At 37.0% G+C, this 26,601-nt stretch overlaps 1 protein-coding gene across 10 annotated transcripts in view; it reads right to left on the bottom strand.

Annotated features, from left to right (window-relative positions):
* The window catches only part of LOC150104251 (uncharacterized), a 1,804,220-nt gene that overhangs the window by 1,432,447 nt on the left and 345,172 nt on the right, over positions 1–26,601 (bottom strand). For all 10 annotated transcript variants that reach the window (XM_090396244.1, XM_090396248.1, XM_090396245.1 and 7 more), the window contains exon 2: positions 17,061–17,162. In XM_090396244.1, coding sequence (XP_090252370.1) covers positions 17,061–17,162 — 102 coding nt within the window. The remainder of the gene's footprint in view (positions 1–17,060; positions 17,163–26,601) is intronic.

Here is a 26,601-nt window from a genome sequence, read left to right as displayed (position 1 = left end):
AATAATCTTTTTCTTTCTTGCACTTTTTTTACTCTTTTGTTTCTTTGTCAATAATTGACAATACTTTTCTATCACTGCTATCCTGTCCATCCACTGTGATTAATGCTGTGCCCAGTATATTCTACACTGGTAAGAATATTCATTAGCTAGGCTTCACTCAAGGCAACAATTTTTAGTGCCCCCTGCATTTACCCGTTTAACAATCATAACTCCTCACTTTTATTCCTGATGCTTCTGGTACTATGAACATGCATGGTACCTCACCAAAAATTGAAACACATTCAGGTAACTCTTGAAACATGACTTATTTTAATTTAATATTTTCACTCAAATCAATTCCTGCATCAGATCTGTACACAAGCAGTGGCTTGTGTACAGAGCACTGGGGAACACTATTATTCATAGGTCTTCTCCTGGACTATTTCTGAATACACTACTGTTATATCCTGAATGATGAAATTTGGAAAGGAATTAATTCATTAAGAATCTAACAAGTCAAAAATGTAAACAATGAGAAACTTGTACTTGGGCAAGAAAGTAAAAACGCATATATTAACCTTAAGTAGCTGAAAGAACGTTGATTTAGAAATGTGAAATTAATCCTGTTTACACAACGTCATGAAAGGAATTTTGTATAAAATTGTAGTTAAAATAGAATAGCCTATGCAGTGTATGTCAATTAATTGAGTGTAAGCTAAAGTCTAAAGATCACGTCTTAGCCGTCCAGTGTAACTTATGGCCTAAGGCAGAGAGAAATTATATGGAAGATGAAGCTCGAACGCATTCTCGGAAGATGCCACACGCAGAAGATGCGTGCCGTATGGAAAAACATAAGGGAGAGAGGGCGCCAAAGGAGGCAGTATAAAAGAGGTTTTCCCCCCTCTCTCAAGGCTTTTTGGTTCCTGGTTTGTTTTTCATGGACATTGGCTCTCTCTCCCACCAGCTGGGTGATTCCGGATCGGCCGTAGAAGTTATGCATCATCTCCCGTAAATCGAGTATCCTAGCTAGCTAACCCTTCATAACAGGGAGGCTGAGCAAGACTGAAGAACTGGTAATGCTGAAAATTGTAAGCGGTAATGGAATGAGACCAGAGCGGCACATCGGCGTAACGTTTCAGAATGACCATATCGTGAGATCATTATAAGTGACCACGTGGGCGAAAGCCAGTGGAAAGATCGAGATGTCTAGACAAAGCAGTGAATGGACCAGATAATCATTCCAGAGGATGGTAAGGTAGAGAATTTATTTTTTTGTTTCCAGTTAAAGAAATGAGTGGACACTATGTAATTTAGAGTGTGGACATTTGATAGTGAACTTTTAAGAGATTAGCATATTTGGCAGTGACCTGTCCAAACTGGAAAGAAATGTCCAAGAAGGAGATTGTATGTGATATAACAATGATAAATGTGAGAAATATTAAGTAACTTAGAAATGATTGAGGGGATAAAATTATAGACTAGCAATTTTGTATTTTAATGAGCAATTCAGTAGAGCGAGTTATTATTCATGTTCAAGGGTATTTAGCTGTGTTACCTAACTCTTTTACTTAGAATAAAGTTGAAATAACCATGTGTTTAGTGCATTCCTTGTATATAAATTTTAGACCTCAATAAACATGTTTGTATTTTATACCTGATATTGGCCTGAGATATGAATTCAAATTACCACTCATAAAACTGAACCTAAGCGGAGGGATATAGAAGTATAGTAGAGATTTATGAGCCACGACTGCATACTAAGTTTGATATAGGTGAATTGAATTAGATTATATATGAGTATAAGTGCTAGAACTTTCACTATTATTATTCTAAGAAGTTCTCCTTGAATAAGAGTTTCATCTATCCTAGGATATTGGCTGGTGCAGCTTTAAAAAATAAATGTGCCAATATTTGATCAGGAGGCAGTCTCAGATAATAGAATTAAGGGTTTTGTTCCTAAGACAAAGCCTCTAATATTTAAAGAATACACGTGACTGGTCTAAGAAACGGCCCAAATTATAGATTGAGTAGAATATAGAGAGTGATAGATTCAAATTGAATTGAGTGTTAAAGATAATCGAGAATTAGAAGAGAGTTAATTATAGTATAGTAAGGCAAACATAATAGGAGTAAAATATAGACAAAAGTCATAAGGGCAATGACATAACACTACCATCTGATATCTCTCCATCAGCTACTCTCTTATTCATATTGCCAGTGTCATATCTATCCCCATTTTCAGAAATTCATACAAGAGAATTCCAAGAAGAATTCTCTCAAATGCTTTTGAAGCCCAGTAACACCACCTAGCTATAACTTTTATAAACTCAGCTCTCACTTTATTATAAAAAATAACTAGGCATGACCTGCCTGCCCTTCACAACTAGGTGCCATTTCCCTCCATATTGTAACCTGTTCCTATCCACCCATTCCTGGATTTTTTTTTTCTTAACTAACTTCTCAAATACTCTAACTATTGGTTGGTATTTTGCTACCACAGTTTTGGAGCTTCCTTTATGCAATGGAACTGTTTTCCACCTCTTTCCACTCCCTTGGGACCCATCCAAAATGGATACTTAAAACAAACTAGTTAAAAAGATACTGAAGATTTCCTGGTAGATTCTCATAATACTCAAGCTGATATACCATCTAATTCCATAGCTGTATTCACATCATGGGTCTGTAATATCCTTTGTATCTCCAGTTCATCTATCTCCACCAACACACTTACTGCTATAATATCTGAATGATATGACCTTGCAAAATGATCACTCAATAATTCAACTACTTGGTTTACTTCAGATACCTTCCTATAGTCTACATTCATCATAATTATTGTATTAGAAACTCTTCCTTTTACTTGCCATACACTGAACGAACTGTTTGGGATTATGCTAAGATGATTTCTTTCATATTCTGATTTATGAGTAGCTTTCCATACAGTATGATATGGTTGCCTTTCTGGTTTGTGTTTTGTATTGCTCATGTGCTTAACTACATCTCTTTAATTTCCCTATATTTTTTTTTTTCACAGTTCCTGCTTAATAATACTGCTCATCCATTTAACTCCGAAGTTGATTTATTCTCCTAACTCTAGGTAAGCAGTCTGCTACTGTTTCTCTGAAACAAACCCTCCTAATATTTCCCATGCACTAAAAACATCCAATCCCTGGAGTTTCTTATGTAATGGCAGTGCTAGAGCAGTCTCTGTAATTACTAGATCTGCAATTTCACATATACTTTCATTTGAAATTATGGACATTACAACCGTGTCATAAAAAACTATTTTAATTTCCCGACGTTTCGACCTTCATATTAAAGTCATTATCTGGAGTATATACAAATATACGAGGACAAGCTGAGTTACATTTCACAGAGTAAGCTAAAGAAACAATGATATGATCACCAGTTATTTTACTGGCATGACCTCTAGTGAAAAATAAATAAAAAAATAAAAAATAAATAAACACAGATAAAATTAATTAATATTTAGAAACTACATCAAAGCTAAATTCTATTTAAGATAACACGAGAGAAACATTCTTTCATATAGATAGTTTTCTTACAATAACAATAATGTCCTATTCTTAACATGACAATTGTTACATTAGATTTAGGATTCTGGATTATCTACAGTCTTGTTTATAGTTAACTATGAGGATTTGAATAAGCTAGATAGATGGACAAATGAATGGGGGTCAATTTAATGCAGCAAAATGTAAAGTATTGAAGTTTGGGAAACATTGATGGGACACTGCATACTCAATGGAAGGAGTTATACTGGAGGAAGTAGGAGAGACAAGAGATCTGGGGTTGATGATGGATAGAAACCTGAAATTTAGGGGACATATTGCAAAGGTGGTGAAGGAAACACAGAGGATTGCTGCAATTATGAGAGGGACACTGACCTGCAGAGATAAAAGGGTTATCATTCTGTTGTATATGTCTCTGATCAGACCACACTTAGACAACTGTTCTCAGATTTGGTCCCCAGGATTTGAAGGGGATAAATTAACTGTGGAAAGGATATAAAGATGGATGACAAAGATGGTTTCAGGACTGTACAAGGATAGTTATGAGGATCGGCTGAGGGAATGTGGACTGCAGAGTTTGGTGGATAGAAGAAGGAGAGGTGATATGATTGAGACTTTTAAACTGTTGAGAGGTGGTTACAGGGTTGACACTGGGGAGTTCTTTCGCTTGGTTGAACAGCAGAAAGGAGTGATGACAAGAGGCCATCCCTGGAAGTTACGAAAGGAAACTGTGAGCAAGTGAGGAGTGGTTTCTTTGCATGGAGGGTGGTTGAACTGTGGAATGCATTGCCTGATGGAGTGGTGAGAGCGAGAACAGTCAATGAGTTTAAGGAGTGGTATGATAGATTTTGTGTTTCTTAAGGGGGACCTCCCACTCGATGAATCTTGACAGACTTTATATTCTTAGGAAGGACCTCCCACGATGAGTCTTTTGACTGCATGGAGGCCTGAATAATAATAATAATAATAATAATAACTCTTAGGGCAAAAGGTTCTGTGGGTAGAATATGTGCCTTCCATATGCTTAATGATACTGCTCATCCGTTTAACTCCAATTCTCCTAACTCTAGGTAAGCAGGATTTTTAGACCATCATTATTGTTCAGATTAGGGTGGTTCATAAGAATCTCACAGGCTTCGTTAAATTTGCATTCATACCATGTTTTGGTGTGATGAAAACAACTGGTACTTTTCCGATCAATTCTATGTAATGTATTCAGGGCATGATCCAAAAGGCCAGCTTCACATTGTTATTATATTTAATGTGTCGTTTATGTTCCTTTTGTCTGACAGAAATTGTGCGTCCTGTTTCCCCTAATAGTATGCATAAGCAAATAGAAGAAATGAATGGAAGGAGGGTAATTATTATGGGAGATTTCAACTATGGTAGCATTGACTGGAGGGAGGAGAGGACACATGGGAGGAAGAAATTGGATTTCATGCAGTTATTAGGGAATAATTATCTGCAACAGCATGTAATGGAAAATACCAGGGGTCAGAGAGTGCTTGACCTAGTAATTACATCTGAGGATTTGGCTGTAACAAATATGACCACATTGCCACCAATTGGTGAGAGTAATCATAGGGTCTTGACTTAGGAGGTGGCTAAAGGTGTGGAATTTAAAATTAAGACAGAGTACATGTGGAATTATCGGGCTGGTAAGTATGACAAGCTTAGGAGTTTGATTGGTTCAGTGCCATGGCATGCAAAACTGCAAGGACTGGATGTTGATAGTGCATAGGAGGGGGTTAAGAAGTGTTTGCATGAGGCAATGGCTGACTGTATACCTAGAGTCTGAATAATAAATCAAGTAGGGATTAAATGGGTGAATAACACCATTAAGCTTGAGTTAAACCCTACTAATTGTTTCAGTAATAATAAGAAATAAGAAAATTAGAAACAAACATCCTATTTCCAAGCCATCTATATCTCCACAATATACTGATGTACAAGTTTTGTCCAGTTAAGTTGTTGCATTATTCATCAGGCATCCAGACGTACCGTGATTCTTTAACCATCATTTGATATATCTTTTCGTGTTTCGTTAAGAACGTATTTTCTAAAGTGTATTTGGATTTGGATTTTATTGTTATTATTATTGTTCCGGGCAACTCCAAGGAGTCGGCAGACTCATCAAGGGAGGTCCCAACATCATGTCAAGAACAACTATTTGCCACTGACACAGTATCTATCATACTTTGCCTTGAACTCATTCATGGTCGTAGCACCCACAACAGACTCTGGAAGCTTATTCCTCTCATTCACCACTCTCCAAGTAAAAAACCTAGCTCTAACACCCTTGTCAACCACGCTCTTGCCCAGCTTCCATGCATGGCCCCTAGTCCTCCCACCACCAGTCATATTTTCAAAAATATCTTCTGGATCAATCTTGTAGAAACCCTTCAGTAATTTGAATGTCTCAATCATAATTCAGTAATTTGAATGTCTCAACCGACAAATCTTCAATCTATTCTCATAAGGTTCATTCCACAGACCTGCTATCATCTTGGTCACTCGTCTCTGGATCCTCTCCACTTCCTCCCCATCACGAAGAAACCCTGTTGCCCATAACTGGGCACAGTAGTCCAGATGGGATCTTATCAAGAATCGATACAGAGGAACAACAACTTGCTTCTCTCTGCATGTTAAAGTATTTTTCAGAAGCCAAGTGATTTGATGAGCTGATTTAGTCACTTTTGCAATGTGCCCCCTAAACTTCAATTCCCTATCCACCAACACTCCCAAATCCCTGGCCTCATCAATATCCTGGAGTACGGTTCCACCAATGCGATATACTGCTGCTATTCTTTTCACTCCAAACTGCATAACCTTACACTTTGCCACATTAAATCGACATCCATTTTTCCTAGCCCAGTCCTCCAAACTATCCAAATCATCCTGTAACATTTTGACATCCTGTGCACTCACAATTGCTCTACCCAACTTTGCATCATCAGCAAACAAGTGAACACTTCCTCTCAAATCCTTTCGTATATCGTTAATGAATAAATTGAAAAGCAGTGGTCCAAGAACAGAGCCCTGCAGCACACCACTAGTCACAAGCTGTCTTTTAGACTCCACTCCTGCATAAACCACTGTCTGGTATCTCTCCTTCAACCACCCTCCTATCCATCTCACCAACCCTATATCCATCCCCATCTGCTCCAGTTTACTGATTAGGGTTCCATGTGGTATCCTGTCAAAGGCCTTGGCAAGGTCCAATAGTATCACTGTAAACCCATTACCCCTATCCAGTTCAGCCGTCACTGTGTTATAGAACTTGAGCAAGTTACTGAGGCACGATCTGCCCTTCACAAAACCATGTTGTCCCCCATACAATATCCCATTTTCATCTATTCAATCCTGTATTCTTTTCTTGACTAGTTTCTCTAAGACCTTGACAATGATTCCTGATATGCTAATCGGTCGGTAATTTACAACAGCAGTCTTGGAACCACATTTATGCAGTGGAACTATTTTCCCCTCTTTCCACCCCTTCAGGACTAACCGATATTTGAATCATAAGTTATTTAAACCATACTTAAATCATAAGTCATTACAGTGGCTTAGCCATGGGGGGGGGGTCTGCCCTGGGCAGCACTTTGAACCTTTTGAACTTTTGCAGTTAATTCTAAAATACAGTCTTGAGAACTCATTATCAAATATTGTAATACTACTGTGAATTTTCCTCACAATTGCTGTAAGTGTTGCTAGTTGTGAGTGGAGTTTTTTTTAATAAAATTGATTAAGAATTACCTACATTACTATGAAATAGACTTTGCAAATGTCATCTACGATTTTGCTAACAGAAAAGCAAGAAAAATAGCATTTTAGAATGTTGAAATTAAAGTTTTACTTCAAAACTAAACATAGTGTTTTAATTTATTTCCCTATAGATCATTTTGAGATTTTTGGTGTGTATTGAGAGGGGCAGCAAACTCAGGGACTGCCCCACGCAGCAACAGCGCTAGTTATTATTATTATTATTATTATTAAACAAGACCCCATGGAGTCAAAGACTCATCTAGGAGGTCCTTTTATCTCACACATATCTCATCATACCGTGTCTTAAACACATTCAAACTCTTTGCAGACACCACACTCTCAGGCAAATCATTCCAATCACTCACAACTCTGCACGAAAAAAACCTGCCTCTCACTCCCCTACTCACACCCTCCTTATACAGTTTCCAGGGATGACCTCTGGTTCTCCCCTGATCTCCCACTATTCTCTGTAGATCTTCTCCACCAATGATCCTATAACAACCCCCTTACCAACTTGTAGGTCTCTATCATATCGCCTCTCTTCCTTCTCTCCACTAGACTCTGCAAATTACATCTTTTCAATCTTTCCTCATACTCGACATTCCAGAGGCCAGAAACTACCTTAGTCAGTCGCCTTTGGACCCTTTCCAACATCTCTTCATCCTTCTGAAAACCAGGTGACCAAATCTGGGCACAATAGTCCATGTGTGGCCTAATCAAAGCCTTATACAATGGAACAAGAATCTCCCTTCTTCTACACGTCAGTGTCCTCCGCATCATTCCCAGAAGTCTTTGTGTTGTCTTCACAATTTTGGCGATGTGTCCCCTAAATTTTAGATCCTTATCACTATCACCCCCAGATCTCTTATTTCCTCTACTTCCAACAATACATTCTCACCAAGCATAAACTCTACATCTCATCTTTGTTTTCCAAATTTTAAAACCTTACATTTTGCAACATTGAACTCACATCCCCATTTGCTTGCCCAATCACTTAATTTATTCAAGTCTTCTTGCAAGGCCACAACATCTTCACTAAACTCTTTATGGTTCGTCCCAACTTTGCATCATCTGCAAACAACTGAATATCTCCATCCAAATCTTCGCCAATATCATTAATATACAAGTTAAATAGTAATGGCCCTAAAACAGACCCCTGAGGCACTCCACTAGTGACTTTCCTTTTCCTGGATATTGCACCCCCATACACAACTTGTTGATATCTATCAGATAGCCAGTCTCCAATCCAATGCACTAATCTAATATCCAACCCCATCTGCTCTAGTTTGACTGTCAACTTATCATGAGGTACTCTATCAAAAGCTTTTGCGAAATCCAAGGATATTATTGTGTATCCTTCTCCTCTGTCCAAGGAAGCAGTCACTTTATTGTAATAAGTAAGTAGATTACTAAAACATGACCTCCCTTTAGCAAATCCATGCTGTCCATCAAAGATTATACCATTGTTGTCAACCCAACTCTGGATCCTAGTTCTCACAAGCTTCTCCAACAACTTAATTACAATACACACACAAATGGCCTACAGTTTGATGCTTGAGTTCGATCACCTCCTTTATGAAGTGGTAGAATCTTGTCCTCCTTCCACTCCTTAGGAACTTGACCAAGTGCAAGACTTGTATTAAAAAAATATGTCAAGGCAGGTGTCAACTCTCTGGCACATTCCTTCAGAATACGCGGCGATATATTATCAAGTCCCACAGCCTTATTTACATCTAGTTTACTCAACTCCCCAAACACCTCTTGCTCACTTACAGTCAGTCTCTCCTCCCCATCATCAACTGCTCTTAATCTCTCCATGAAGTCACATTCACAAGATTGAAAGATCTTTATGAACTGCTCATTAAGTACTCCACCACACATTCTGCAACAGCTGTCTTTATACCATTTCCTCCAATCAATGTCATCCTTCCATAATCATTCTTTCTTTTGCTGGCTACATATCGAAAGAACTCCCTAGGATTCTTTTTGGCTTCATTAGCTAACTGCTGTTCATACCTCTCTTTAGCTACTCTCACCAACCAAGTCACCCTCCTTGCCTGGTCTTTGTAGACCTCATGAAATTGGTTACTTCCACTTCTCTTATGCTGCCTCCACAATGCCCTTTTTCTCTGTATTGCATGCTTAATCTCTTCATTCATCCATCTCACACCTACTTTATTTAACCTTCTCACCCATGGTATACATTTAGACATTGCATCTACTAAATAGTTTTTGAAAATACCCCAAGCTGCATTGATCTCTTTTCCAGCTAACTCCTCATTCCATGCTACACCTGCAAGCTGTCTCCTGAGCTCTTCATAATCACCCTTCTTGTAGTTCCACATATACCCTAGGTACACCACTGAGTCATTAAAATATGGATTGGAAGTATTTATTGTCAATTAATATGTTTAACTTATTAAATATAAAAGCAAATTTCCTTTACATTGCCATAAACATACCGTATTTACTCAAATATAATTCACGCTTTTTTCCCCAAACTTAAAGCTAAAAATCGTGGTGCGAGATATATGTGGGGATTTTCGGAAACTAAAGTTTTCAATTTTTTTCATAAAATTCCGCATATATTGCAATTGCTATTTCCTGCCTAGAGAACAGTTTTCTTGTGTGCATCCTATTCAAATAGCACCATCTGCTTTCCCATTATTTCAAGCAAAAATTACCAGTAATTTACAAGACTTGAGATACTTAATGAACTTCATGAATGACTAATGAACAGACAGATATGGTACTAGGCCAGTAAAGATATGTGCATATGATTGGTGCGGTATTAACAAAAGATCATGAGAGTCAAATGTTTGTACCTTATTCAGTGATGCAATAAAACGACTTGCTTTTACTTGCATCTGCAGACATATTGGATAGTAGGGAGGGCACGTGGTTTGCCACTGGAAGTAGTCACTATCGCCCTGACGTGAACGTGATCACACTTTTTTTTTCTTTACGAGGTATACACAAAACTTTTCAATTTCTTTTTTAGCAAAGTAAAATCAGGGGTGCGAGTTATATGCGAGGGCCAGTTATATTCCAGTAAATACGGTAAGTTATTTTTAAAGCTACCATGTGAAATGTATTATCAATATTCAGGATTATGAAGTGTTGCCTGCACATGATTAGATTGCATGCGTACCTTCTCTTTCATTTGAATGTGTGCGTAGGTCGTTTTATAATTGTACTAATATTTGGTTTGCTTAAACTTAGTTTTCTATGTGCAGAGAGTGATTATGATCAGATCAAGTCCAAATTATAATTTTTGTCAGTGTCTATATGTCTCTGTCCATATTTTTACACCCCATAATCCGATTTTCATTAAAGTTAAAATCTGTATAAATAAAGCAATTATTTAATTCCTTCCTTATATTTATTTATTTATTTGCTGTCTGCTCTTTACAGATTAAGCAGAATGTCACAACCACCAGCAAAGAAACGTAGACATTCAAATGAAAAGGATATTCAATTTAAAGAATACTGGACTTAAAAAATGTGGCATGATTAAGAAAGATAATAAAGCATTATGCATTTTATGTCCCAAATCAGTTGTTTGTAATACTTCTGCAAAGAGGCATTTTGAAACTGTTCAAAGAAATTAAGTAACAAAAGTGAGCCAAGAACAAAGAGAATTAATTTCTTGTGAACCGAGCAAGAACAAAAAAAATAGTCCGATACTTTGATGAAATTTATTTCAGGTAGGCCTAGTTCCAATTTGGTTGCTTCTAGTTTTGAGGTTTCAAAAGTTATTGCCCAACATGGAAAACCACTCAGTGATGGGGAGTATATTAGGGAAGCATGGCTAGATGTGCTCCATTCCTTTTTGACAATCTTTCAGAAAAGGTAAAAATTATTCAGTGCATTAAAGAATTGTTTGAGTAGAAAAACAATTAAGGATAGAACACGTAAGTTGGAAAGGAATACAGCAGAGTAATTAACAAAAGATTTGGCTTCATGTAAGTTCTTTTCTATTTGTTCATGAGAGAAAAGACATTATTTCATCAGCTAGGCTGACAATCTTTGCTCGATTTTGTAGGGATGATGAATTATGCAAAGAGATGATTAACCTTGTAACACTACCTGAGCGTACGTGGGGTTGAAATATGTAAAGCAGTTAGGAACGAATTATCTATTTGACAAATTCATATTTCAAAAGTGGTATCCATCACAACAGATTATGCGCCCAGCATGATTGGTAGGAAGCAGATTTGTAAATCTGTTTGCAAAACATGTTGATCATCCACTAATAGGTTTTCGTTGCATCCTACATGAGGAGAATTTGTGTGCAAATGCTGACTTAAAGGAAATTCAAGAAGTGATGCAAACAGTAACCAATGTTGTTAATTACATTTCTGCACTTGCTTTGAATAAAAAAAGACAATTTCAGAATCTATCGAACGAAGTGGATTCAGTGTACAATGGACTAATAACGTACAACAATGTCCGTTGGCTTAGTCGAGGTCTTGTTCAGAAACGATTTGTTGAATGCCTAGATGAGATAAATCTCTTTTTGACTGATCAACAAATGTCTTATAAAGAAATGTATAACATCGTGTGGGTTTGTAAACTGATGTTTATCACAGATTTTTGCAAAATTTAAATGACTTGAACCTCAAACTACAGGACACGAAATCATCTTCAAATAAACTTGCAGATGTTTTCGTGGATAAATATGGAAGATTTTGAAATGCAGCTGATTGATTTTCAAAGTAGCTCAATTTGGAGGTAGAAACTTGTTTTCAAAGTTGACTTGGAAAATATTGAAAAGGAGTGATTAGAGACCAGAGTAACAGAGAGAGAGAAATGTGGGAAAATGGATACTAAGAACTTGGAATGCTATTCCTAAAACGTTTGTATGTTTAAACATCCTTGCAACAGCATTAATATCAATTTTTGCATCTACATATTCTTGTGAATCAATGTTCTCAGTGATGAACTTTGTTAAGTCTTGAAACAAGAGTAGCCTTACATATGAAACTAGTAGTCCATGCATATTTATAAAGGCTACAACATATAAACTTGATATAAATTAATTATCATTAGTGACACAGCAACAGCAGAAGTTTCATTGATGCTAAATAAATAAAATGTCCACTATTTTTCTTTCTCTAGTTTTGATTTGATGTTTTCTGCTAAAAATGGCAAATATTAACTTCTGTTTAATATATTATGTAGGTAAAATAACAATTTATTTTGTTTGTAATGTATTACTCGTAAGGGATTAAGAAGTAATACAATTATATCTTTAATTTTCTTTTCTTTTATTGTGCTTTAGTCAAGTAAAACGATTATGAGATTGTGCACTGTAATATATTGGAAAAACTTGAAAAAACTTGTGTCTGATTTGATCTCTATAAAAAAAAATCAGAATTATTGTTGACTCTTTTGCTGATGTTAAAAATTGCATCTTTAAATTGTGTGGCTTTACATGGCAGCTAGAATTACACTTAAGCGCAAATAAAAAAATATTCACACTATCAACAGGGTAGAAGGACTTTTAAGTAAAAATTTCTGTCACTAATTTTTACATTCATTTAAAAGTAGGTAAAATATTATGTAGGTAAAATAACAATTTATTGCCATTCTACGCCACTGCTTCTACCAGGTAGTTTTTGAATAGCACCCAAATATTGTAAGAGTGATTATCTTTACAATAATCACTCTTACAATATTCTTTGATTTTACCATTCCAGTGTGATTTTTGATTATTTGAAAAGGTCTTCTCAATACTTAAAAGACACCAAATAATAATATGTTCACCAAAATTTCGGTTGGTACGTGAGAAATGCACAAATTGCCCACCCCTGGTCTAGAGTCTAGATTTAAACAAATCTATCATACTGCTGCACGTTTGGAAGTTTACGGCAAAAACACCAGCTAGTCTTACCAACGGTGACGGTGACTAGGCCTCAGATTGTCAGAAATGCTATGTCTATTTTACTTTTTTGTAGTATTTTTGGTGTGTCTTGAGAAGGGCGGCAAACTCAGGGACTGCCCCGGATGGCAAAAGCTCTAGCTACGCCACTGCTTCTACCAGGTAGTTTTTGAATAGCACCCAAATATCACTGATTTCCTTTCCACCTAACTCCTCATGCCATGTTACATCTGCAAGCTGTATCCTGAACTTCTCATAATCACTAATCACCAGCCTTGTAGTTCCACATATACCCTTTCTTTACAGAGGTCCTCATGACTGGCAACCACCCAGATAATCATCTCATGGTTACTCTTACAAATGAGGAAGATTGGACACCTCATTTATAATGACATCATTTGATGAGATGATCAAATTCAAGATACTCAATCCTTGCATACCCATTGTTACATACTGTCATCTCAATTTATATTACCATAATTAAAATCACCTAAAACAGATTACAAATTAATATAGGATTGAAGTTTTTCCACTTGGTTATACTATAAATTAAAGATACCAAGAAATTATATAGTCGGGTCTCTTTTTATGCGGTAGATATGTTCCACAGAAAACTGCATATAAAAAACGCACAAAAAAGGCCTAAACTTATGTTGAAAAACCAGGGATATGTTCCATAATTTTCTAAAACCACATAAAACCAAAGCAATTAATTAAAATAAACCTAAAATCACATAAAAAAAGTTTATGAAAATTCAGGAAAATAAGAATGCCTAAGTTTGTTTTAAAGCTTTATTTATTTAATTTTATGGAAAAGTAACATTTTGTCATCAGAATTATCATCGCTATTAGACAATATTCGGCAATTTTTGCGAACTGGTGCAAAATCACTTTCATCACCAGAAGAGATAGTCAGTGCATCAGATCTGTATGGTAAAGGCAATGGTTCTTCACAAACAGAATTAGCTTCACCCTCGTTCTGTGCTGATTTTTTTCTTCTAACAATGTAATCAGTGATTAAACTTTGTGATGATGATTTCACTAATTTTTATACAGCTCGCGATATCCAGACATACAGTTCTTCAGCTCACATTGGAATTTAAAGGCTCGTTTCAGAATTTGTGTCATTAACAAGAAAATTATTTTCCAATTTATTGCACAGTTCAAGACCTTGAATTATATTTGAAGTGAGGGGGCAGGTTTTTCTTCACTATCGTTTTATAGATCTTCGACATATCTAAAGTTAATCAATATCTGATAATATCATCATCACTTAAGGCATTATCAACAAGCAATTCAATTCAGTTCTAGCTAAATTCATCAAAACCTTCTCCACCTTCACTATCATGTGCCAATGTAATGATTTCATCTGATAATGTAAATGATTGCAATTCATCCAGGCCAAGCTGCTTTCCAGCAAGCATTTAAAATTTGTGGTCTTATTTTAGCGATAGCAGATGCAACATGATTTAAGCAGTCCAAAATAGAAACTTTTTTCCAAATGTCAGTTACTGTTAATGATTCATTTTCTAGTTTATCCAATATAAATTGAAAAGTGTGCTTAACGTAATACTTTTTAAAAGTAGCAATTATGCTTGATCTAATGGCTGAATAATGTTTGTTGTATTGGGTGGAAAAAAACACTACCTGCACATTTGGATGTTCTAAATGCATATGACTTGGTGCATTGTCAACAATTAATAAAACTTTAAAATCGAGAGCTTTATGCTTCATATATGTTTCCACTTCTGGTACAAAGCAATTATCGAACTATTCAGTGAATACAGCAGTTGTGACCCAGGCCTTTGTATTAGCCATCCAATGTACAGGCAGCTGTTTCAGATCTTTGCTTTTTAGAGTATGTAGTCTTAGAAATCGATTTACTAGGAGAGGTTTCAACATTTGCTACAAAGTAACAACGTTACTCAATCTTTGCTTGCTTTAAACCCACTTGCTTTTTCCTCAGGCTTTGCGATGTAAGTTCGACTAAGCATTCTCTTCCAAAACAATCCTGTTTCATCAGCGTTAAACACTTGATCAAGACAATATCCATCATCTTCAATAATTTTGCCTAACTTCTCTTCAAAATTTTTGGCTCCTGCTTCATCTGCTGCTGCAACCTCGACTGTAATCTTCACGTTAGAAGTGCATTCCTTTTTAAAAACCCAGTTTACCATCCTTTGCCAGCCCAAAATTCTTTATCAGCCTGGGAAGGGGAAGTAGACTGTTCCAATTGCTTCATCTGTTCATAAAACCGAAGAGCTTTTTGTTAATTAAATAACCACTTACAGGAATTCTTCTTTCAGTTAATTCTTCAATCCAAATTACGCACACTCATCCCATGTTTTCTAATAAAGCATCTCTTGAGTACGATGATAATTTGGCATTTAGTTTTGTTCCAGAAATGACAGATTTTCTTATTGTGACTTCATTATTTTCAATTGCTCTTATAGTAGATTCACCTAATTTAAAATGTTTACCAATCGCTGTAGATCCCTCTCCTTTTGCTAAGCAATCTAAAATTGCAATTTTCATTTCCAAAGAAATTTCTTTTCTTTGGTGCTTTTTTCCCTGCATTGGACCAAATTTAATTATTTATTAATAATTAATGATCAATTATTAATTAATAATAAAAATATCAGCCAAATTAAGAATTAATTATTAATGAATACATTATGAAATAACCAGGGTGTTCCATTAAAATTTCAGGATTTGAGAATTGTTTCTGTTATAGGAAAAGTTTGGGAAATGCTGGATAACCCTATTATCGGAATGGATTCTCCTTCTGTTGACATGCACAGAAGTGTCGAAAGGTCTCGTATCTGTGGGCATGCACCGCATAACTCCAAATCCGCATAAAAAAGATCTGCGTAAAAAGAGACCCGAGTGTACTTGATTTAATCCTGAAATATAATTGCTTTAGTATCCCATAATGCAAAACACATACCCTTGCAGGTATGTATAATGCTATGCATTATGGGAAGGGTCACTACCCGGACCGGTTTCGACCTTTATTGAGGTCTCGTCAGTGGGAGCCAGAGGTGATACTAAGGTTGAAGTAATGCTGAAGTCATATTTTCATATATGAGTAGCCACAAGGTGTCACACCTTATTATTAAAACACTCTGGATTAGAGATAGTTCTTGGAAGTTTTTTCACTTGGTTATACTATAAATTAAAGATACCAAGAAATTATATCCTTGGTTTAATCCTTTATCCAAGTGTAAGCAAACAAAGTTTGCACCTGAAATATAATCAGGACTGGGGTAACTTCAGCATCACCTCAAGCTTAGTATCACCTCTGGGTCTGGCTCCACTGACGAGATCTCAATAAAGGTCGAAACTGGTCTGGGTAGCGATTCTTTTAAATTATTGAAAGGATCATTACCCAGATCATTATATATACCCGTAAGGATACGTGCTTTGCATTATGGGATGTTAAGGCAAGTAATGTGAAGTCATTAGCCTCTATATATGAGTTGTCCTAGTCATGATTATATTTCAGGTGCAAACTTTGTTTGCTTGCACTTGGATAGAGGATTAAACCAAGTATATAATTTCTACATACCTTTAATTTAAATTAATGTAGGAGTTCTTCATAGGATACATGATTTCCATAAGAGTCCATTCCTGAAGTTGTATAAGAGAAAGTAAAAAGGGTAGGGAGGAGTAGTAGGTTCCCTTTATGAAGAGTCATTGGTGAGCAGAATGCACTGGATGCAGTGAGCAAGAAAACAGCAAATGAATTTAAGACATGGTTCAGTGAATTGTGTTACAATGTACATGAGTTTTTTTTTACTTTGTAGGAGTAAATTAATCATAATAAATTTGCAAGTTACTATTTATATTTTCTAATATAGCATATTACTATATGTAATTATTCCCAAATCTATACATACAGCATTACTCGTATTTATGTCAATGCTTCCCTTTAGGTGTTCCAGAACCTTATCCAAATTCCCTGCTCGTGCAGCTCGCAGGAAACTAGCATTTCCATCAGTCTGAAAAGAAAAAACAGTTGCAATTTCAGAAACATGGAAAAGAGAGGTAATTATATATAGGCAATTATTACAAAAGTCAATTATTCTAATTCATGCTTTTGAATATAACAATTAATAATCATGTGGAGGTTTCTGTAGTTAAGAAGTTCAATCGAATTATTTCAGTTTTGTGCGCACATTTTTATTAAAAAAGACTGTTTTTTAAAACTAAACAAGTTTGTTTTTTAGTGCAGACTAACATCTTCAGGGATAAAGGTAACTAACAATTTAAAGCACAAACTATAAGAAATTACGAAAAAAAACAAGTTCATTTGTTGGTATTATGAACATCAAAAAAGTTCGTTAAAAAACCGAATAACAGATCTATACAACCGTTAATACGTGTTAGCTGGAAACAATGCTATTTGATGTTGCGTTCTGTTGGTTCACTTTCACTCTGTCCGAGGTATGAACTGGGTAAATTTTTGATAAATGCTGGCCAAATTTGATTTAAAATCAAACCTTGATTTTTGTTGCATTGCATAGGAATTTTGATCATATTTGCTGCCTCTTTGAATTTTCTTGTGAAACAGTTTTTATCAATGTAGGACATGTTTGTTCTGTCCCAGAGTACATCATGACCAGTAGAAGTTGTGTGAAATGCCAGACAAGACTTATGTTCTCTCCTTTTTGTACGTCCTTTTGATGTCCGCTCATGCGGATTTCTCCCGATCTTCCCGTCTGGCCTATGTAGCAGATGTCACAGAAACAGTGAATATTGTAAACTCCTGGTTTTTTCATTGGGTGATGTGGAGGTTTCAGAGGATGAAGAGATTCTGATATCTTTTCAAGTGGTTTTCGGATTTGATTTTTAGTACTTGTTTAATTTAAAAAACAGTAAAAAAAAACAGTATTTTTTATTAAAAATGTGGTCACCAAACCGAAATAATTCGATGACAATTAATAGCCTAGAAATTTCAAAGGTAAAAGATTAACTAACAAAAGTAACAGGAAATTTAAATTAGTCATTATCAGTACATTATACAACAAAAACGAAAACTGACTAGCTTCACAACAACCATAAACTGATGGCTATTAAGGACTTTTTTTAATAGGAAAAATGAAGAATACCGCTGCTGTTAAAACAAATTGTTAGAAGAGAAACAATCCAACGTAAATTCAATTGGTGTTGGATAGTCTCTTTTCAAGTGATTTATTTATGTTTTAACATCCACTGCCTTTAACAAAAAATTTTTTTTTAAAAATAGCTCTAAAGAAGCCACCAGATTATAGGTGCTGAAAAGTACTGTTTTGTTTTTTGTTTTAGTATGTATTAATGACTAATTAAAATTCCGTATTACTTATAAGTTTCGTTAATCACAAAAATATCAGTTTATTAGGTAACTACAATGTACATGAGTTTTTTTTTTACTTTGTAGGAGTAAAATAATGATAATAAATTTGTTAGTTACTATAATAAATTTAGTTTAATCCTTTATCCAAGTGTATGCAAGTTACTAATGATATTTTCTAATAATAGCATATTACTATATGTAATTATTCCCAAATCTATACATACAGCCAGCGCAGTTAGCCTAGTGGCTGTGTTTCGCAACCATATGCCTGGGGAAGGAGTGTCCTAGGTTCGATTTCCATCGGTGACGTGAGGAGCTGAAAGATCTTCCTCAGCCATAGTCAAGTTAGCCAGCCTTGGGCGTGGGCAGTAGGGTTTTATCCCCAGTTTATCCTGAGGTTTTTCAACCTACAAAGCAGGCAAACCAGCCTTGAGAACTCAACACTATAGGACATAAGCTACACCAGGGCGTAGGGTTGACCACCATATCCTGTGAACGGTTTTAGGTCTGATGATTAACAAACCCTCGACACAGCAAGGAAAAAGAGGGTAAAAGGAAGATGAGATGAGATTTGGTAACTAAAATTTATTACAAACTAAGCAATTAAAAATGGTGCAAGCATCTGAAGACAAATGTAATCAATTAACATGTGTTGTTAAAAAAAAAAAAAATCCTTCCTTACTACTAACACTTATTGTGTTTTTTTAGTAATACTGGTTTTGAAGTTTCACTATTGAAACTGGCAGTTTCTGTATGACTACTGTGTTTTGTTAGGATATTATTGTCTCAAATTGCATTGATCATATTCAAAATGACGGCCCGCAGTTCTAGAATGTTGCCACCAGCCCACCAGTGTTTAAAATCCATGCTATTCATAGAATAATTGATGGTTTTGTACTATGCTACACATATGGCATGCACACATCCCAAGATTTAAAATGTGGTAGGTGAGGAAAGGAATATGTACATATTCATAAAATGTAGGTAGTGAGAAGCACTGGAAGACTTACATATTTCAATCTCAGGATTTAGCACCAGTGAAAACAGTGCTTCAGAAACAAGTTAATGCCAATTTCTGGATACCTAAAATATGAAAGGTGTACAGATGGATTTAACCTTGGGCAGTGTGAGATGGTTTCTCTGATGGCCATGAGCAGCGTATCTCAACCGGGGTTCCGCGAGACACTGAGATAGGTTCTGCGAGAAATAATAATGAATAGCAGTGGCAAATAAATGAACTTAAACAGTGGAAGAAAATAATAAACATTCTCCGTAAGGAATATATTCAAGTTCAGGTTAGTTGTATTAACTCCTACTAGGATGCGATGCAATGCTGTCCGTGATCCACTTATACGGCAACCGGAGCTAGTTCTAGAGCTAGCTAGTGTCGCTTATGAGTCAGTGCAAGCAAGAAACGCGAGAAGCGCAGTCAGTCTCTTATCAATCCTACATGTTTTCTAGCATGTAGGTACGTATTCACTCATTAATATGAAAAGTTCGTATGTTTTCTTGGCTAAACTCCATTTTACGGTGATCATAATTTTTAGGAAGGTTACTCCTTTATTTCAGGTTGCAGTCTATAGTTTGAGCAATCAATTTTTGTTATTTCATCAATCTATTAGTTATATCATTACAAATTGTGCATTTAGGTGTTATGTATTCATGAAAGTTAGACTCAAATAAATAATAATTATGTTTAACTAATATTATTAATTACATTATTTGGTACTTATGCATTAATGGGGCCACCTGATTTTCCATGAATATTTGTTTAATTTCTTTATATTATACTTTTTCTATTATATTTTTATTAATTTACTCAACATTATATTACTAACAAAATTGAATCTGTTTTATAAACTAATTTTCTCGGCCCTTTAATTTAACCAATTTTTTAAAAAAATAATACCTTTAATGATAGTGTCACATTGTATTAAGTATTTTTATTGTTTCAAGACCAATTTCATTTGAGTTACACGGCAACCACTGTTAGCTAACCTACGTGAAAATATATTCACACTTTCAATTCGATATATCGATAGTTTGTTCTGAATGGTGAATAATGTTACATAAGATTACAAAACTTCAATGTCAATACATCTGTGGGATTAGATGGTATACCAGCTCGTGTCATACGTGAAGTGGCTAAAGAATTGTCAGTACCCTTGACCATTCTGTTTAATCTGAGTCTCGGGTCTGGGTTAGTTCCGAGGGGAGTGGAAAGAGGGGAAAATAGTTCCATTGCATAAAGGAGGTTCCAAGACTGCTGTTTTAAATTACCGACCGATTAGCATATCAGGAATCGTTGTCAAGGTCTTGGAGAAACTAGTCAAGAGAAGAATACAGTATTGGATAGATGAAAATGGGATACTGTATAGGGGACAACATGGTTTTGTGAGGGCAGATCATGCCTTAGTAATTTGCTCACGTTTTATAACACAGAAACGACTGAACTGGATAAGAGTAATGGGTTTTCAGCGATTCTACTGTACCTTGCCAATGCCTTTGATAGGATACCACATGGAACTCTAATCAGTAAACTGGAGCAGATGAGGATGGATATAGGGTTGGTGAGATGGATAGGAGAGTGGTTGATGGAGAGATACCAGAGAGTGGTTTATTCAGGAGTGGAGTCCAAAAGACGGCTTGTGACCAGTGGTGTGCCGCAGGGTTCTGTTCCTGGACCACTACTTTTCAATTTGTTCATTAACGATATACGAAAGGATCTGAGGGGAAGTGTTCACTTGTTTGCTAATGATGCAAAGTTGGGTAGAGCAATTGTGAGTGCACAGGATGTCAAAATTTTGCAGGTTGATTTGGATAGTTTGGAGGACTGGGCTAAGGAAAATGGATGGCAATTTAATGTGGCAAAGTGTAAAGTTATGCATTTTGGTGTGAAATGATTAGCAGTAGTATATCACATTGGTGGAACTGTACTCCAAGAAATTGATGAGGCCAGGGATTTGGGAGTGTTGGTGGATAGGGAGTTGACGTTTAGGGGGAATTGCAAAAGTGGCTAAAACAGCTTATCAAATCACTTAGTTACTGAAAAATCCTTTAACGAGCAGAGACAAACAAGTTATTGTTCCTCTATATTGAGCCCTGATAAGACCCCATCCGGACTACTGTGCCCAGATATGGGCGGCAGGGCTTCTTCTTGATGGGGAGGAGAAGGTGGAGAGGATTCAGAGACAAGTGACCAAGATGGTGGCAGGTCTGTGGAATGAACCTTATGAGAACAGATTGAAGATTTGTGGGTTGCAAAAATTGGTTGATAGGCAGAAAAGGGGTGATATGATTGAGACATTCAAATTACTGAAGGGTTTTTATAAGATGAATCCAGAAGATATTTTTGAGAATAGGGCTGGTGTCGGGAGGACTAGGAGCCATACATGGAAGCTGGGCAAAAATGTGGTTAACAGGGGTGTTAGAGCTAGGTTCTTTACATGGAGAGTGGTAAATGAGTAGAATAAGCTGCCATAGTCTGTTGTGGGTGCTATGACCATGAATGAGTTTAAAGCGAGGTATGATAGATACCGTGTGAAAGACAAATAGTTGTTCTTGACATTAGAGCCTCCCTCAGTGTTTCTGTCGACTCCTTGGAGTTGCCCGTAATAATAATAATAATAATAACAATAATAATAATAATAAGTAAGTAGATTACTAAAACATGACCTCCCTTTAGCAAATCCATGCTGTCCATCAAAGATAATACCACTGTTATCAACCCAACTCTGGATCTTAGTGCTCACAAGCTTCTCCAACAACTTAACCACAACACCTGACACACAGATAGGCCTATAGGTTGATGCTTGAGTTCGATCACCTCCTTTATGAAGTGGCACAATCTTGCCCTCCTTCTACTCCTTAGGAACTTGACAGAGTGCAAGACACATATTAAAAAATTATGTCAAGGCAGGTGTCAACTCCCTGGCACATTCTTTCAGAATACGTGATGATATATTATCAAGTCCCACAGCCTTATTAACGTCTAGTTTACTCAACTCCCCATACACCTCTTGCTCATCTACAGTCGGTCTCTCCTCCCCATCACCAACTGCTCTCAATCCCTCCATGAAGTCACATTCACAAGATTGAAAGATCTTTATGAACTGTTCATTAAGTATCTCCACCACACATTCTGCATCAGCTGTCTTTATACCATTTTCTCCAATCAATGTCATCCTTCTATAATTATTCTTTCTTTTGCTGGCTACATATCAAATGAATTCCTTAGGATTCTTTTTGGCTTCATTAGCCAACTGCTGTTCATACCTCTCTTTAGCTACCCTCACCAACCAAGTCAACCTCCTTGCTTGGCCTTTGTAGACGTCATGGAATTGGTTATTTCCACTTCTCTTATGCTGCCTCCACAATGCCCTTTTTTCTCTGTATCGCATGCTTAATCTCTTTATTCATCCATCTCACACCCACCTTATTTAACCTTCTCACTCTTAGAATACATTTAGACATTGCATCTACTAAACAGTTTTGGAAAATCTCCCAAGCTGCAATGATCTCTTTTCCAGCTAACTCCTCATTCCACGCTAGACTCGCAAGCTAAACTCATTTTCTTTACTTCCAGTTGCTATCTCATCATTCCAGTCTATATTGCCATAATTGAAATCACCCATAATGATTACCCTTTTCTTATTTACGTGGCTAATTTGATTGTACATTTCATTATCACCACCATCCACATTACCTGGTCTATAACAACATCCCACCAAGTATTTGATTCCATTCACCTCTATCTCGCACCATACTGCCTAAAAACCACTGGCACTATTTCCCTCTTGCATCTCTACTTTATATGGTCATAACTCTTTCTCTATCACCAATAGCACTCCCCCTCCCTTTTTACCCCTTCTGTCCTCATGAAACACATCATACCCTTCCATCTCTATTCCTGTCAGTATGTCATCCTTATCTCACCATGTCTCACTTATTCTGACAATCTTTGGGTGAACAGACGCAATTTGTGCAACCATTTCATCTGCCTTGTTTCTTATACTTCTAGCATTTGTATACAAACACACAGCTCATTTCTGGATCTACAGCTAGTTCCACTGATACCACTCACTCGATGTGATCTCTCCATGCTCAACTGGAGCAATTTCCCTTTCTTCTTCTTCATTTTAAAACCATTTTCAATTCCAACTGTTTTCTCTTGATCCATGGTCATCCCATTCCTTTCCTGCCTACACATGCTCACCTCCTCTTGGAGCATCCACCTTTCTCATGCTGTGTACCCCTGTCCACCCTGTGCTTCCCGTTTTCCCTGCTCCTCTTGCACACCCATTCTCTCATTATCTATACTCATACCACTCACTTCCCCATTCATAACCACCTCTTCAATCTCTCCTGTCTTACTCTCCCGCTCTTCCACATCACTTCTCACTCAATCTGATTAATTCTCTCTATTCACTTCTCTACCTTCCAGCAGTAGTCTCTCCAAGCGACTCACACCATAACCACTCAAATGCAGTCCATCACTCCCATACAGCTCACTATGTCCCTCAAACTCATTCCACACATTAACAAACTGTACCCCAATCTGCTCACACATTTCAGCCAGCATATAATCCTGTCGATCCTCATAACTCATATTGTAACAATCCTGAAACCATCTTTGTTATCCGCCTCTGTACCCTTTCCACAGTCAATACTCCCCTTCAAATCCTGGGGACCAAATCTGAGAAAAATAGTCTAAGTATGGTCTGATCAGGTTCTTATACAACAGAATGATAACTCTTTTATCTCTGCAGGTCAGCGTCCTTCTCAAGTATTGCAGCAATCCTCTGAGTTACCCTCCCCACCTTTGCAATATGCTCCCAGAATTTCAGTTTTCTATCAATCATCAACCTCAGATCTCTTGTCACCCCTATCTCCTCCAGTACAGCTCTTCCAATTAAGTAAGCATCCTCCCATCGACAGATCCCAAACCTCAAGAATTTACATTTTGCTGCATTGAACTGATATCCCCATTCATTTGCCCATCTGTCTAGTTTATTCAAATCCTCTTGCAGGGCTGCCACATCTACACTATTACTAATAATCCTTCCCATCTTCGCATCATCCGCAAACACCCGAATATCCCCTTACAATCCACGGACAATGTCATTGATATAAAGGTTAAACAATATAGGTCCCAGTACTACGCCTTCCCATCTTCGCATCATCAGCATACAACCGAATATCCCCTTACAATCCACGGACAATGTCAATGATATAAAGGTTAAACAATATAGGTCCCAGTACTGAGCCCTGTAGAACCCCGCTTGTAACCTTCTGCCTCCTTGATATTGCCCCACCATACACAACTCTATGATACCTATCAGACAGGCAATCCTGAATCCAGTTGACTAACCTGACATCTAAACCCATGTGCTGCAACTTAAATATCAACTTATCATGTGGGACCCTGTCAAACGCTTTTGCAAAATCCAAAAAAAATGGCAGCACATGCCTTTCCTCATCAACTGCTCTTGTCACTTTATTATAAAAGGCAATCATATTACTAAAGCAAGATCAACCCTTAAAAAATCCATGTTGATTCTCCCATATAACATTACCCCCATCTGCCCAACGCTGTATATAGTCCCTCACTAATTTCTCCAAGACTTTAAACTACTGATGACACACAAATGATGGCCTACAATTGGATACTTCCAGTCTGCTATGCCCTTATGCAGCGGCACTATCTTGCCTTCCTTCCATTCCCTGGGTATCTTTCCTTCAGCCAGACTTTTATTGAAAAGCCAGGTTAAACGAGCTGTCCGTTCTTTAGCACATTCTCTCAAAACCCGTGGTGAAATACCATCCAGTCAAACAGCTTTACTGGTATCCAAAGTACTCAGTATTTGGAACACACTCTCCTCTTGCACCTCTAAACCCTGAACCTGCCCTATCACTCTAGTATTAAAACCTCCTCCAGGATGAAATACTCCAATAAAGTGCTCATTGAACAACTCCAATATGTCCTCTCCATCAGTCACTCTATTCCCATTTTTATCCCGCAATGTCATTCTTCCACAATCGTTTCTCTGCCTACTGGCCACTTAGCTAAAAAATTCCCTACGATTTTCTTCAGATCTTAGTGCTAATCTCTTCTCATATTCCAGTTTTTCCTTCCTCACCATTCTGGTCACTCGCCTGGGCTATGTGTCTTATATTCTTCAAGCATCTGTGCGCTTCACCTGTCTCCTTATATCTCTTCCATAATCTCTTTTTCAGCTGCAGTTCCTGTTTGATTATCATTTGTCATCCACTTTACACCAAATTGTGTCTGCTTCTTCACCCGTGGAATACAGCTTACTATTGCTGCTAACAAATATTCTTTCACAATTTCTCAAGCACTAATGATATCCTGGCCTTCCAATTCTGTCCTCCATGGAACTGCCCCTAGTTGATACCTAAGACTATTATAATCACCTGCCTTATAATTCCACATACGTTCCCTTTTCTTTGATACACCTGCATGTCTGTTCATCTTCCATGTCAAAACCACAGAGTCACTCTCTCCAACTGGTGGGAGAGATGTCATCTCACTTATTATCAGCTCTTCTGATGCTATGACCAAATCCAAAATTTTTGAACCTCTTGTTCCCTCCATTACATGCTACCAAAGACATTTGTCCATCAAGAATTCCAGAAATTCTATCCCATTCTTACTACTTGCATCTTCCTCTCCCCAGCTTATACTGCTGTAGTTAAAATTTCCCATAACAATCATTCTTCTTGCACTTGCCAAACTTAACTGTCTAAACATCTCCTGGTCCCCACCCCCTCTGTGTTCCCTGGTTTACAGCAACACCCCACTAAATATGCTGTTTTGGCCACTTCTACCTCACACCATATGCTTGCAAAACCATTTGTGTCACTGCCTTCCAAAACCTCCACTCTTAGAGGACATAAGCAGTACTCCACTACCATGTTTTCCTTTCCTATCATCCTCCGGCAACTACGTCTCAGAGATCCCAATAATCTTTGGCCAGGTTGATGCTATCTGCGCCACCAATTCATCTCCTTTATTGTCTAAAATTTGACCCCGAATTAAGTATTTGTGCACCAAAAGACAAGCACAGGTGTCACATTAGAAAATT

Source organism: Typopeltis vanoorti, chromosome 8 (assembly GCF_054136105.1).
Source record: "Typopeltis vanoorti isolate ZY-2024b chromosome 8, IOZ_Tvanoo_1.0, whole genome shotgun sequence".
Lineage (NCBI taxonomy): Eukaryota > Metazoa > Arthropoda > Arachnida > Uropygi > Thelyphonidae > Typopeltis > Typopeltis vanoorti.
This window is presented reverse-complemented; position numbering and strand designations above follow the sequence as displayed.